This window comes from Solenopsis invicta, chromosome 9 (genome assembly GCF_016802725.1).
Source record: "Solenopsis invicta isolate M01_SB chromosome 9, UNIL_Sinv_3.0, whole genome shotgun sequence".
Taxonomy (NCBI): Eukaryota; Metazoa; Arthropoda; class Insecta; order Hymenoptera; family Formicidae; genus Solenopsis; species Solenopsis invicta.
In genome coordinates, this window is record NC_052672.1 from 8,207,766 (window position 1) to 8,223,543 (window position 15,778).

The 15,778-nt window shown below is 29.3% G+C and overlaps 2 protein-coding genes across 2 annotated transcripts; both read left to right on the forward strand.

Moving 5' to 3' along the window:
* Window positions 1-92: 92 nt before the first annotated feature.
* LOC120358643 lies at window positions 93-1,292 on the forward strand. The gene is made up of 2 exons (XM_039453483.1): window positions 93-740; window positions 830-1,292. Exons 1-2 carry the CDS (start codon window positions 651-653, stop codon window positions 1,067-1,069), a joined length of 330 nt encoding a protein of 109 aa, XP_039309417.1. The 5' UTR covers window positions 93-650; the 3' UTR covers window positions 1,070-1,292.
* Window positions 1,293-2,568: 1,276 nt separating this feature from the next.
* LOC120358642 lies at window positions 2,569-14,893 on the forward strand. Its single transcript, XM_039453479.1, has 20 exons — window positions 2,569-2,646; window positions 3,111-3,365; window positions 3,615-3,770; window positions 4,213-4,496; window positions 4,885-5,083; window positions 5,244-5,600; window positions 5,754-5,900; window positions 6,014-6,166; window positions 6,499-6,623; window positions 6,844-7,018; window positions 7,261-7,328; window positions 8,015-8,216; window positions 8,338-8,456; window positions 10,124-10,319; window positions 11,763-12,071; window positions 12,147-12,400; window positions 12,532-12,607; window positions 12,965-13,506; window positions 13,745-14,004; window positions 14,247-14,893. Exons 2-20 carry the CDS (start codon window positions 3,137-3,139, stop codon window positions 14,380-14,382), a joined length of 3,987 nt encoding a protein of 1,328 aa, XP_039309413.1. The 5' UTR covers window positions 2,569-2,646; window positions 3,111-3,136; the 3' UTR covers window positions 14,383-14,893.
* Window positions 14,894-15,778: the final 885 nt, after the last annotated feature.

Sequence of the window (15,778 nt, forward strand, 5' to 3'; positions counted from 1 at the left end):
TAAGGGAGAAAAGTAACACTTTCACAAACTATCAGAAATAAACAACGGACATTTAATTTTCTGCTTAAAAAAAAATAAAGAAAATAAATTACAAAAATGTTAATAATTTGTTTGAAGTTTAAAGAAAGAAAAGTGGTATGATCTTGCTTTACAGCTTTCTTCTCGTCTTTGCATTAACGAACGACTGAATTATTTCGTCTATATCAAGATTCTTTGCCCTGCGTTTTTCAATGGATATAATAATTAGATTTAACAAGCGATGTTGAGACAAGGTGCATCTTAGATAATTATTTAATAATTTTTAATTTGGAAAATGTTTGCTGTGCGTGAGCATCTGTCGCAAAAAGAGTGAGAAACAATATAAAGGCTGTACAAAAATCAAAAAGTTTGCAGTTAGTAGTAGTTCTCTACTACTAAAAATTTTGTTAAATCATATACGCGCGGGCGCGGATTTAAGTTCACCAAGGAATCATCAGCTCGCAGATGTCTTCCTCTAAAAATTCGTCTCTGCAGCAGGACCTTTGTAAAGCCAGTAACTGTGGCCGGCTTCGTTACGTTGGTACAGTTTCAATCGATTTAATAAACATAAATTATGAACCACCATTTTGCTACGCTTACACGGAAAGCATTCTCGAGTCAATGCCAAGTCAATGATGTCCGACTCGCCCAAGTATCAGGTAGTGCCCGTTGAACAGAAGAACTATCAAAGCGTAGAAAGCGCGTTTATGGCTCGAACTGTCGTAAGTAATAACGGACTAACTAACCAGATATTAATGCGACAGACAACAAGAAATCTAATTAATTTAACAGCAATTACCTTATTAAATAGGTACCACCATTGTCTCCACTGAATAGCGACGCGAATACGACTATGGCGAGCGGCATGGAGAAAAGTCAGAGAAAGAGTGCACCGATACTTTTGAGTTGGTCCCCTTACGTGCGGTCTTGCTCTATATCTGTCCTGGTCCCAAGGAAGAAAGTACAATTTCATGACATGTTAGTTTCCATTTGTTGCAAAACGTTTCTGAGAATAAAAAAATATAATATTTTTTCAGTTTCATTAAAATAATAATTACTTGAACATTTTAGAAATGTAATTTTAAAATCCATATTTATTTATCTTGAGTAATTGAATGATTGTCTTCACTTTGATCGAATATACATGCGCCAGATCTCAGCAAAAAATTCAAAATGTATGACAAATGGATTGTTATCGTTTGTATGTACTGTTGGATAAGATTACTTATAAAACTATTATTGCTCTTGAATTAAAATATTAAAATTTTTGAATACTTCAGCAACACATTTTTCTTGTTTTTTTTAAATTTATTTTTACTTTTTACTTATTTAGAGCGGATAAATATAACTGATATTTTTATATTTTCGTAAATATAAATAATTTAATAGCTTACATTTAAGATAAATCATGATTACTTATTGGCATCGTGTCATAATACAGACTTTATAAACATGACGTCTTTAAATCGCATAAAGATTTTAGATTAAAGTTATGAGTGGAGCAATTTACTTTTCAAAATAAAATAAAAATTATTTTGTATTTTGTAGAAAATAATATTTATGTAAAAATATACTGTATAATAAAATTTAAAAAAATATTAATAATTTGTTATTATATTTGCTCGTTTCAAGCAAATATTAAATTTATATGCGACATAATTATTCATACAATACAATTTTGTAACAAATAACTTTCTCACACAATAGAAATAATTTCAAATTTGATTAATTTTGTAAGAGATAACTTTTTAGTTTGGATGGCTTGTTTGAAACTTTTTCAACAACTTTCGAGCCGCAGCATCCTCTGAAAGATGTGTAAATGATCAATGGACTATATCGCGTACATTTTACACTTTTTATTACGTGACTTGTACGCGAGAGATCCATTGGTCAAATTTCTAATCCAGCCGCTGCTCGCGGCGAGAAAAATCAAGAGCTGTCATTAGAATGTACTACCAACATGAGCAAAATTGCCTGGTTGATATTCTGGTTGATAACAGTGCAGATATTGTTTAATTGTGGCTGCAATCCTGGCTGCAATGACATTTGCATACTCTGCTGAAGGTATACATAAGTAATTGCTGCCACAATTAAAAGAACCATTTTTATAAAAGCTATGATTTTGCGTAAAGCTTCATTTTAAGAAATGAGCTTTCGTCGAATCTGAATTAGAGTATAGAATTTAGTTTTTTTGTCCATTGTTTACTAATATAAAAGTAAATCGCATCATAATAAAATACGTAACATTTTTCTTTTTATTCTAATAATTGATACAAATGTATAAAATTATTATATAGGATATTAGCAAAACAGGCGCGCGCTACTCGCGCGCTACACGGTTTTCGTAATTTACAAATTACAAATTTATTTGATACACAAATTAACCCTTGAGACACATAATTGTCAAACTCTTCGCAATGACAGTAGCACACAAAAAAGAATAGCGGGAGAACCAATCAGCATTACAGAAAGTTGATAGCGTATTCCTCATATGCGTTTTTATGTAAATACATGCCATCAAATTTGATGACCTGTAGCACTGCAGTTATCGACAGATACTGCAGATCGACAGTTTGCGTCAGGCTCTGTTCGAATTTGATAGTAGACTACTGACATTTGGTTATGAAGGTATGTAATATTTATTCTATTATATTCAGAAAAGGGAAGTAACAAATTACAAGTAACGAGCCATCATTATTTATTCCTTTATACAAAATATTTTATAACGGCGTTAAAATTTGTAATAACGTCAATGGTAATACAGCTTTGAAATAGTCACTTGTAATAAGTAACTCATTACCATTACATATTATACATTGCAAAAGTAATTAATTAGGTGACTTGTTACATAAAAAATACAAATAACGTGATACTATGCGTTATATTGACACGTCACGTAAAAAATAAAGTTAATAAGTTTGGCAATGTAAGGTGTAATAATAACAAATTATTTATCAAAAGTGACTATTGAAATAATGATTTTATCATTACCGTTATAAAAAAGTAATAGTGATGATAACGTTAATTGTAACATTTCCTAATAATAATTGTTTCATTTTGTTCACCTTGATTTTGATAATCGTTACTCTTAGAAGCAGTTTGTGTGTTTTTATTGACAATGAAACAAGCAACAATGAATATGTTAATGTTCTTCATCTTCGCGAGTGAAGTGCTACATATTTTCGCAAAAGTAACCGTATTGCGTGGGCCGTTAATGTCTGGGTCCGATAACGTAAAAATGATATGCCTATCAGAGGATGATGGCGGTGCTCTTGTGTGGAACAACGATTTGGATATAAAAAACTATACAAGTCATACACGAATCCTTAATGGATCCACCTTTGATGGTAAGTCAAGCATCAAAGATAAAGTAAATATTTTTACAACTTACTTGCAAGAACAAAATATGTACTTGCAAGGCCAAAAAATTATTTTTTTTCTTTTATATACCATATATGTATTTTAGAAGTCTTATCCTAAAAGTTCTTATTGAAAAGTTAATATTTACTTACTATCAACTAAATAAACTTACTCACAAAATATTCTCACATTTATTTGTAACAGCAAACTGATCATAAACATACCTATTATTTCAGTTTCTCATGATATAAATAATTTCGAAAATGATGAACTAGCTTGCAAAATGAACAACACAAATGAAAATTGTTTGAAGTCATGGATAATAGATGGATGGAACATTACAGATTCTCTTAAAACACCTATGGGTCCAGTATTTGATCGACGATGGGAACGTAAGAATCTGCATTTGGATAAAAAATTGTGATATACATATTGTTATACCCGGTGTTGACATTCCGGCGTGTGAACGGTTAAGGAAATCGATGTGGGACGATCGGTTGACGTGTGAATATATTAATGTCTTTGCCCTGTCTCGTTTTACGCTTTGAAATTAAAAGCTAATACTAAACTAAAGCAGCTGTGTCATTTCTTGTGCGCGAGTAAGCTTGTGAGCGAGTGGACTTTCCCGGTCATAACAATATATAAAGGCTACATTCTCTAAAATTACAGTGATTAAAACACCTTATATACTATAAATATTTGTATTTATAGGTATAGATTACTACGGTTTTAGAATACAGCTAAAGTTGATTACGATAGTACATACAAAAATATACTTTTATAACAACTTCAAGCAACATATAATATTAAATTAATAAATACTAAAATTTTCAGAATTTAAACAGTACGAAATTTACGCTATGAACACTGCATATATAGATGTATTTAATCTTACTACCGAAGTAAAGCTTTCTTTTTCGGTTCAGTCCGAAAAAGTGAACATATATATTTGCAACCGTGAAAACATGTATAGTGCCCAAGATGATTTTTGCTATTTGATCGAAATAAAAACTCCGAGCGTATATGTTAACAAAGTTTCTATATTCTTGTATAAGTGTCAAGAGAGTATGGAAGAAACGTTATACTGCAACCGTTTTTTATCTTCAAGATACTTCGAGGTAAATAGATGTACAAAATGAGCAATTTTTCATTTTAGTATAGTAGAACCTTTTTAGTATGATAGAGTAGGTTTGCTCGCGTCGCATGCTCTAAGAGGACTTGGATCACATGGATCACTTTTATCACCAATTACAACATTAGTTGTAATCAGTTGAAATCAAATCTATTGGAGCGAGATGGAGTAAGAAAAAGTATGTTAGAGAATGCAACGCGAATAAACCTCATATTTGAAGTATATTCCGAAAGAAGAGATAAATTTAAGATCTTTACGTTTCATATCATTTACTGCATTATCCTTTTATGTAAAGAACCTTTAAAATCAAAATTCGCAAAAATTGTTGTAAGATCTCTTATACTACATTTAAAATTACTTAATCATTAATACAGAACGAAGCACTGCACAAAGAACATAATCAATGGCAAACGTTTGTGATTACATGGAATGATAAAATGCAAGAGATAAAAGTTTATAATAATACTAATGAGATTTTGGCATATACAGACGAAGTAAGGCTATTATACCCAAACAATAATTATTACATGGACATCCAAAGCACTGAAAAGACCTACTTGCGATTTCATATATGTAAGTACAAACAATTTGATAATAAGTCTCTGTTAATCAAAAGATCAACTTACATTAAATATTAATAAAGGAGTAACAAAAACATTAAACATTATATTACATTAAATATTATAAAAGAGTAACCAAAAGAAAATTTTATTCAAAATTATTTTTGTTTCAGATGACTTTTTGCATACGACAATTGAAAGTGCAATTTTAACAAGTCCAATTTTTCAAGTTCATAATGAAGTGATATGTGTACAACTATTAGTTGGCCTTTGCGTTGAATGCGATGCACAAATAGTGTTGCGTGATTCCACGAAAGATGTAGTATTAGCAAATGCAACAGTAACAGGCTCAACGAAAAAAGCGGATCATGGCTTACCTATGTGGCAATCTGTCACTATCAAAAAAAAATTATCCAATACGGAATATAATGCTTATAATGGGATTATGATTCAATTGATTCCTAAACTCAGTAATCACAGCTCAAATCCCTTATGGGCAATAGCTAACGTTCGTCAATGTCCTCCAATTGGTGGGAATCTAGTTTTTATTTCTTGATTATTTATATTTGAAATCTCCTTAATATTGTACCAATTACGTACTTAACACGTTCCTTAACCAACTACAAAAGTTTTTTAATAAAATAATTTAACTTGTATGTACAGCCGTATTTTATTATTTTTAGGAGCTTTAAGGCAAGGTATTACAATTATTAATAAACCTTGGCTAAAATCACCGGGTCATTATTCGAGTGAGACGTGTCAAAAATTATTTTATGATGAACACGTTATCGTGAATCCTTTTTTGGAAGTCACACCAGATATAAATCTAGGTAATTATTATCAAGTATATATAAAACACATTATACAATTAGAAAATGTCGAACCTTAATGTTAAATAACAAGTTAGAAAATTATTTCAAAGAACATGTAATTTTTTTCGCAGACGAAAACTGTTCTCAAGGAAAAATTGGACCGAAATGTTCGATTTCCTGTGAATCTGATCTAAATAGTAACGTTGAGTGTAAAGGAATCGAAATTTGTTATGAAAACGGTTGCACATGTCCTCCGGGTTTCGTAGGAAAAAACTGTTCTACACGTAAATACTTATCTAATATAATAGCATTATTTTTACTAAAACGTGTGAAACTTTTAAATATATAAAATTTGAGCTTCCAACTTGTGTATCAAACAAATATGGACATGGCTGCAAAAAGACATGTGGCTCGTGCCTATATAAAAATAAAGGAGAGTGTAATAAAGCAACGGGAATTTGTAATAATGGTTGCGAAAATTCTAAAAAAATATATTGGGCATCTTTATGTCAAACAAATAATAATTTTTTACGTAGCTTGCTGCATTTACATTAAAATTACTAAATATGTGTTGCCGATTAGATAAAAGTGTAAAAATCTATCAATTATTTTACAGGTGTAAATAAACCCAATGCACCTACAATAGTTTCAATAAACGAGACGGCTATTTGGGCAGTTATTTCCATACCATGGAAAGAAGAATACGAAGGAATATCGATTTTTTATTCTTTTGTTATTCAAGTAACATTTAATGTTTTTATTTTTAATGTTGTTTAAAATAATATGATTTATTATTTAAGTTATTGGTTATTATACAAAATTTGTGCTCAATACTCCTTAAATATCTATATATTCTTAAAAATCTCTAAATATTATATCTATATATTCCGATCAATAACAAAATAAAAGGAAGAGATTACTTTAATAATAAATAATAGATAAATTTTATGATTTTTTCTAGGGACACTACAAATACGGTCAACAACAATGGAAAAAACTATTTCGAAATATGACACAATTAACAGAATATTTTGTGAACATGGAGCCTGGTGTTACGTATCAGGTTGGTTTCAGCTTAGATTTTGATGGTGTGCTACTACACAGTGATTGGCAATTAGCCGAGACTGAGTGCAATTGTAAGTTAATATCAATTAAATTTATACAATGATTTTATTAGTTACAATATAATATGTTATTAACTCATTAATAATTCTAATAACAGTTACCTGATAATTTATTTTTAGTAAAGGAATTATTTTAAATAGAGTATAAGTTGAAATTTTAGTTAAAATAATTATCATATTTAAATATAATTCTAGTTTTTTAGCTAATCTAATGGCTCATTTTGTATAATAATTCTTTTTGCTTAATCATGTAGTTATAGAAGAATTCGATGTAACACCTGAAAGCAACAGCTTAATAATAGACTGGCGAATCAATCCAAATGTATGTAAAGATTTTATGTTTTATTTTTGGTTTACATTTTCTTTTAATTTTTACGTAAAATAGCATTTATACATTTTATCATATAGGGTATACCGAGGCAAATCAGATCAAGAGCGAATCAAACAATCATAAATTTTAAACAGTTATCAGTTTTTTACCTTGTACGATTTATTTTATTATGCTACTTATTTTCCTCCATAGAAGAAACAACAGACAACAATTCTGTATTGCGTGTGATTCAGTGTATCAATGATAGAAGTACGTAGTTTCTGAGTGCGCAAAGAAATTTTGTGTCTCATATAAAAACACTTCTGTGAGTTTTAACAAAAAGGATTAATAGGCTCTTTCCAAAAATTTATTCAATTATTTTTATTTTTTATTTTTTTTAGATTTTAATTCCTTTAAACTGGTGATCCGCTTTGCCCCTAATAATGCGCTGAATCGGAAAAATTGTTTTTTTTTTTTTAGTTGTACAGTAAGAAATAGCATATTTATTTATTATTTTATGTAAAACTCAAACCAAAGATGTAAAGATTAAGAATTTATAGTAAAACTTAATAACGACATTAATACTTTACCTTTTTACCTATTATTTTATCTTTTATTGCTTAAGAAACATTGATCTAATTCGTTTTGGTGTACTTTAGTGTGAAAAACAATCTTATATTTGGTTTTTTTTACCACAGCAATTAAATTCATGTCCAGCAAGTTGGTATCATCTGGTTATTTTCAATGGAAATTCAAACGACGTAATTGTTTCCAAATCAGTTCCATCTTTTCCATATTATAACAACTTACTAAGCCTGCCGTCATACACTCTTTTTAATGTGACCATATCTCATAAAAGTCACAAGTTATTTTCTCAGGAAGTTTGCACGCTTGAAGGAGGTAAGGTCATATAAATTTTAAAAGTATGTAGAGTAAAAGGTTTGAATATACTTATGCTTCTTTACATACACAATATTATACTTTGATTATAAATGTTTTTTATTTATATAAATATTTACAGTTCCATTTAGAGTAGTAGAGCTTCGAAGTACGTTACCAACTAGTACACACGTCACTCTAACTTGGAGACCTCCCTATCAACCGAATGGAAAAATAGTAAAATATGAAGTAATTTTAAAGGTAATAAAATTGTAGGTACATGACAAAATTACATGGAAAAGTAATCTTAACTGAATTAATAAGATATGTTTGGTTAAACAAATATTGATAAAAATAAATTGAGTTTTAGTTACAATCACATAGTTTGATATGCAAAAAACTTGTGATGTAGTGGGTAAATCAGCCATTTTTATAAGAATTTGCTTAAAAATTTAATAATTATATAATATTTTATGGTTTACTATAATGTGTTATAATATTATTCAATTTGATCCTAATTATGAAAAGAAACAAAAAAAATTTATAGAAAAAAAAATAAATGCATATCGATGTTTGGAACAAGTATACGTTTTATAAATAATATAGTTATAAAATAAAGCCCACTTATATATTCATTGCCACAGCCGTTGTCATTTGTCTGTTATACATGTATATGCGGCTTGCAATAGAGGATAACAAACTTCACTAGCTTTTGAGAATTTAAAATTGCACTGAAATAGCCAAGAATTTTTAAAGTAAAAGGATTAATCACAAATAAATTAATAGATAATTGATGTTTAACAGTAGAATAGACTAGATAAGATATTTTGTTTTTGCAATTAATAATTGTTTTAAATGTAATTTGGAAAATGTTTAAACTTTTTAAATTTTTAATTTACTGTTTATTTGGGTCTTATAAAAAATGTTAGCTGCATTTTATAAGATCCAATGTTACATTATAAAAATTCCTTTCTGTTTATTTAAAAATGTTCTATACATATAAATAATTTTATTTTGCTGAGTGATTGAAATAAACATTTTATTTTTACTTTGTTTACTTTTTACTTTAACATCTTGATAAATAGAGTTTATAAAAAATAAAATAAGTTTGGCGGGCCCCATTCGGGTCAGATACCTGCAGCATCAGATGATGGTTGTACAGTTATATTTTTCGCATATATACTATAATAAAAGTTTCCATTGTAAGTACCTAACATTGGATTCATTGCGGAACGCAAATGAGAGATGTATGTTAACAATAGAAGAGTAGAGAATAATATGATACCAATTTTTTTATTGAATAACTTTGTTAATAATTAATATTTTATTAATAAAATAATTTCGTGAACAATTGTTAGAATTTGTTATAACGGAGATAGTAAGGGTTGTTCAACGTTCACAATACTACCTCTTCCTATATAATTTTTAATTTTGTAATAATTTCAAGCTAATCAGAATTATTCTATGAATCTAATAATTCCTACAACAATTCTGATTTGTTTTGAACAATCATGTGCGCCGATCAAATCTACTATACAAATTTCCAATTAATATAACTACTTAGTTTTTTTTTATTCAGAATTAGATGCATGCAATAAAATTTGTCGGATTATTTTAATAAAAATGAATGAATTGTTTACATTTCACCAATCTATCGCATTGTTATATCTATTTTAGAATTTTTAAGTAATCCGTCAATTCTTTTCTTTTTAGTATGATTATTAAATAAAATTAATTAAAATTGTTCAATTTCATAAACTAGTCTATCTTACATTTAATAGAATTTTATAATATCCAAAATAACATGATATATTGTCAACATCAAATGCACATACTGCACTATTTCAACTATTTTAAATATTAGATTTATAATATTACATACTTTATTTTAATATGTTGCAACTTATTATGGTTTGTATTGTTTTCAGGTTGTGGAGTATTATGGTTGTAAACATTTAAAGTTATTTACACCAGATAATCACATCATTACAAATTCTACATCAGAGCAAACAATTACATTTTCAAATTTACGTCCATATGCTTCTTATAGGGCGCAAGTTATAGCTCATAATACACGTCATTTCAGCACAGCCGCGGAGATAATTTTTAACACAACACAATCTGGTACACATACATTGTATTATTTACTAGAATCATTATTACAGATAGAAATAATGCCAATTATATAAGTTAGTGAATTAATTACACTGGGCAATGTGGTTTTATTGTTTAAACAAAATTATCATTTCTTTTGCATTTTTGCGCGCTGAATGCAAATCTGGCAAGCAAATTGTTTCATAACGTAAAGTTTTTGAGAAAAGTAATGTTAAAAGTGTAAAAAATAATGATCTTTTTTGACCGCAGATTTTTGAGAAAAGTAAAGGTGACAAAAAAGGAGCAATTTACTTGCCGGATTCGTATTCAGGATGCTAAAATACATAGGAAATAATAAATTTTATTCAAACAACAGATAAAAAGTCTAAAAACAGCTTTCTGTGTTATTTATCAACTTCTAATAACATTTTTATTAATACGTCTCCTATATCAAAGACATAAGATATTAAATTTATTTATACAATCTTATTTCAACTAAGAAAATAAAGGAAAAATACCTTCAAAAATTTAAACTTTTGAGTTAATAGAAATCGGTGATAGGCAAGCGGGATAATAGAAGTCAGTGTGATATTTATATGCAAGTAGATGAAAAGGTGGTATTAACCTCATGCATATATATGTATGTATTATAAGCACTGACTTTGTTAATAATCAATATTTAAATTGAAAACTTAATTATTATATTCATCAAATTGTTGTTTGATAGATTCTAAATTCATAATTATAGCATATTTCTGATACTGAATATTATTTTGAAAAATGTAGCTACATTGTATTATGAGTAGGAAAGAAACAAAAGTGGTAATATGTCTCATCATAAAAAAAATTTAAATGATTGGTTTTAATTTGAAAAAGTGGCTTATTATTATTTATAACAATCACTAAATATTCTGTTATAAATAATAAAGAGATAGCAAAAGATCTTAAACAAGTAGTTACTCTCGCGCCGCAAATATATATATATAAACTGTGGTCTCAATAATAAAACTTACCGTGAAAGGTAATGGAAATTTCAAACAATAAAACTTACAATTAGTCAAAACTTGATCGGATTACATGGTTTTGAAAAAATTAAAATAATACGTTGATACGATGACTTTTCATCTAAGTGTCGATTATATTTTTATTATTTAATTTCTACATTTATACACTAAATTATTTAATTTTACTGAAATCTACGACATTATATCTAACTGTTAGTTTTAATGAATATACCAATCCATTTTACTGAGGATGGTCAAAATTTGGAGCTGGAAAATATAAACAATTTTTCAATACAAATGTTTTATATTTTAATTATGATTTATTGCGCAAATTAAGATTTATTGCATAAACACCCTACTGACTCCTGTTAAACCATTTGTAGTTTTTACTATTTGTCATTTGTTAGAATACATACATAATATTTTAAAAGGAACATGTTAGAAATAACAGTGATTAATCGTTTTATAGAGGTACCATTAGAAGTATTTAGTCAGTTAAAAGTACAAGATTGGAAACTATCATGGCAACCACCGGAAGATTGCACAACAATTTCTGGACCAATGAAAGCCAGGATAAAGATACGCGGAATTAGTGATGCTGTTAAATCTTTCAACAGCGTCCAAACAACTTCCTTCAATGTTCTCAATTTAGACAAATTAGAACAGAAATTAAATGGTGCCGAGCAGTATATGGCAACAGTATATGTAATAAGAGATTATTCAAAAAAAGAAAATGCCTCCGCTTATCAAAAATTTGAATTTGAAACTCCACCGACAGGTAAAACTGGATGGTATTATTATTGCACGATTAATAACCTTTTTTACACTATTATTAACATAATCAAAATAACAGCTCCACCTAAAGTAACCAATTTAGAGGTTGTCGAAATTGATACTCGTCAAACTCCTGCTTTGATATATTTGAGATGGCAAAGTCCAGTTCCACCTCTCAACGGAAAGTTGCGTATTTATGGTATTCAGTTATGTGGCAAATGTGAAGGATTTTGTTCAATTATTGAGGTTTTATTGAATGAAACTTGTGATTTATGGGATGATTATATATGTAAAGCTGTTCAAAAACCGCCTATGCACTCTTCAACAATTAAGGTAAAGTAATAATAAATTTTACAACTATTTTTAATTTAATTCAAATAAACATTAATAATGTATGTGGCGTAACAAACAGAAGAAATTAAGAGAGGGATATTTCATCACATAATGCAAAATGCATGTCCTAGGTTTTGGCATATAACATGAACGTTTGTGAACCAGGATTGCCAGATGTTGTGACTGATGTTATGCTTCGTAATACAAGTAACACAAAAAATTTCTAACTTAACAAACAATTTTTATAACTTATAAAAGCATGATACATATTTTTTTTAATTTTAACTAATTATAATGGATTTAATATACACGTTGCACATTATTAATTTTTTACAGTCTCTTTGTTCTCACTTTTTTAGCTGCAACTAAAATATTTTTGTTATATGTACCTACTATAATCTTCAAAAACGCTATTAAGAAATAATTTTTTTTGTTTTTATTATATATACACAATTGTTTATTCTATATTGTTTGCAATAAGCCATTATTTAGGTTCGTTAGAATTTGTTGCAAATTAAAATAATTTTTATTCCAAACTATAATTATAATCAAATTACGTTTTAGCGCCGGACGCACCTGACAATTATACTTTCACGATGAATAACAACAGTGTGATTGATCTAAAGTGGCTTCATCCCTGGAAGACAGGTGGTCATCTTGAGTCATTTCGCATTCGGATAGAAGAAATCTCCTCAAATTTAAGAACACGCTTTTCCCAATCGCTTAAGAACGAAACAATAGAATATCCAGTGACACAATACATGCGTAACTATAGCAAACGATTGTATTTGTACCCATCAACGCAATACACGATTCAAATTCAAGCTGTAACAGTTGCGAACGAGTCTAGCAGCACAAAGTTCATAAAGATCAATACACCTTCAGCCATAGTTTTTGATAATACTCTAGAGGTCATGGAAGATGATTCGAATTCCACGATATTAATAAATATACCATCTGTTTCAAACGATACACAAGACAGTATGATGCACATCTTTGTAAAAGGTTCTAATACCTGCAAACAATATTCGGAAATACCGGAGAATTTACGAACGCTAGTAAATGTGAAGACGAAGGAAATCGCTTGGCAAGCTGCTGAAATTTCGGTAAATATATAAGATAATCATAAATTCTATATGTAGAAATACTAAGTAATAAATAAACTTTAATTAATAATTAATATATATAATTATTATTAAATAAGTCGAGTTATATGAAAACTAATAGTTGCGTAATTATTTTATGTGTATTAAAATAAGAATACATAAATCACTGCAGTATTAATAACATAACATCTTTTTATGTATCTGCATAATCGAATATTTTTGCTTTTATTTGCGACAGACCAATGAATTAGCTGGTAAACGATTCAGGGTCGGCGACAATAAATTTTACGGCAATTCGACCAATTGCCCTTTAAAATATGGAGAGTTTTATGAAATACTAATTATACTAGTCGAACAAAATTCAACTACCCTGCCGATCATTCTTGCAAAATTGGTTTACGTCGGTGATATTTCCAATCTATCGATACATTACACAGCATGGCCAATATCTATAATATTACTCCTCGTGACAGGAGCAGTTTTTTATTTATACCAAAGGTAATATTTTTTTTATGTTACGTGTGTTCATAAACTCAAACAATAAAAACGACAATATTTGTTTGTTTTACTTTTTAGAAAATCAGCGAAGATCATAATACTTGTGGTCTTATCAATTTATTAATAATTTTAAACCTTTTAAATATATTTAAAGCAATTAATTTTATAAATAATATAAAGTATATTTTGGTCAAGTATAAATTAAATCTACTGCAATTCATGTCTTCTGCGTGTAATTTTAGGAAAAGGCAGAAGTCGAATATGTTTCAAATACGGAACGAGATACCTTTATCTCAGAACAACTATGAACACGAAACGAAACTTATAATACCGAATTCAAATGAAGCAATGGCAGAACTTCAAAATTTTGACCCGTGAGCATGACCTTATGAAGACTCTTTCATTGAAAAAAACAATTGTAATACTTTTTCTTTAGTAATTACATTAGGTTTAGGCGCTCTAAATATCGTAAAATAAAAATCCAGTTATGTAACTATACACTATATTTTTTTAAAATAAGAAACAATACGGAAAGTATTATATTAACACTTTCGAGTGCAGTGGGTTAAAATCCTATAAGCGCTATAAATTACGAAACATGTAATGTCATAAGGGAGAAAAGTGACACTTTCTCTTACAAACTGTTGCGTCTGTATCCATAGTGTCTCGCTTATCATATCGCGTTCATGCGCATGCGTCTTTTAATTTATGTCTCAAGGACTCTATAAGGGCTCCTTTCTTGACTTTATATACTCTGAGTTCTTTGGTGATTTCGGCGAGACCGGAACTCGAGGGTAGTAGCCGTACGTTTTTTGGACGACGGAGCGCTCCGCTAGTGCGCGTGTAATATTATACTAATTCTTAATAAAGCATTTATATTTGTAACGAGTTCAAGTATCCATTCACAAACACAAACTATCACAAATAAGCAACAGACATTTAATTTTCTGCTTAAAAAAAAGAATAAAGAATTTAAATTACAAAAATGTTAATAATTAGTTTCAAGTTAAAAGAAAGAAAAGTGGCATGATCTTGCTTTACAGCTTTTTTCTTGTCTTTGCATTAACGAACGACTGAATTATTTCATCTATAACAAGATTCTTCGCCCTGCGTTTTTCGATAGATATAATACTTAGATTTAACAGGCGATGTTGAAACATGGTGCTTCTTAGATAATTTTTTAATAATTTTTAATTTGAAAAATGTTTGCTCTGCGTGAGCATCTGTCGCAAGAAAAGAGAAAAACAATATATAGGCTGTACAAAAATCAAAAAAATTCGCAGTTAGTAGTAGTTCTCTACTACTAAAAATTTTGTTAAATCATATACCCGCGGGCGCGGATTTAAGTTCACCAAGGAATCATCAGCTCGCAGATGTCTTCCTCTGAAAATTCATCTCGGCAGCAGAACCAGCCAGTAACTGTGGCCGGCTTCGTTACGTTAGTACAGTTTCAGTCGATTTAATAAACATGAATTATGAACCACCATCTTGCTACGCTTACACGGAAAGCACTCTCGAGTCAATGCCGATGATGTCCGACTCGCCCAAGTATCAGGTAGTGCCCGTTGAACAGAAGAACTACCAAAGCGTAGAAAGCGCGTTTATGGCTCGAACTGTCGTCGTAAGTGATAACGCACTAACTAACCAGATAATAATGCGACAGGCAACAAGAAATCTAATTAATCTAACAACGATTACCTCATTAAATAGGTACCACCATTGTCTCCACTGAATAGCGACGCGAATACGACTATGGCGAGCGGCATAGAGAAGA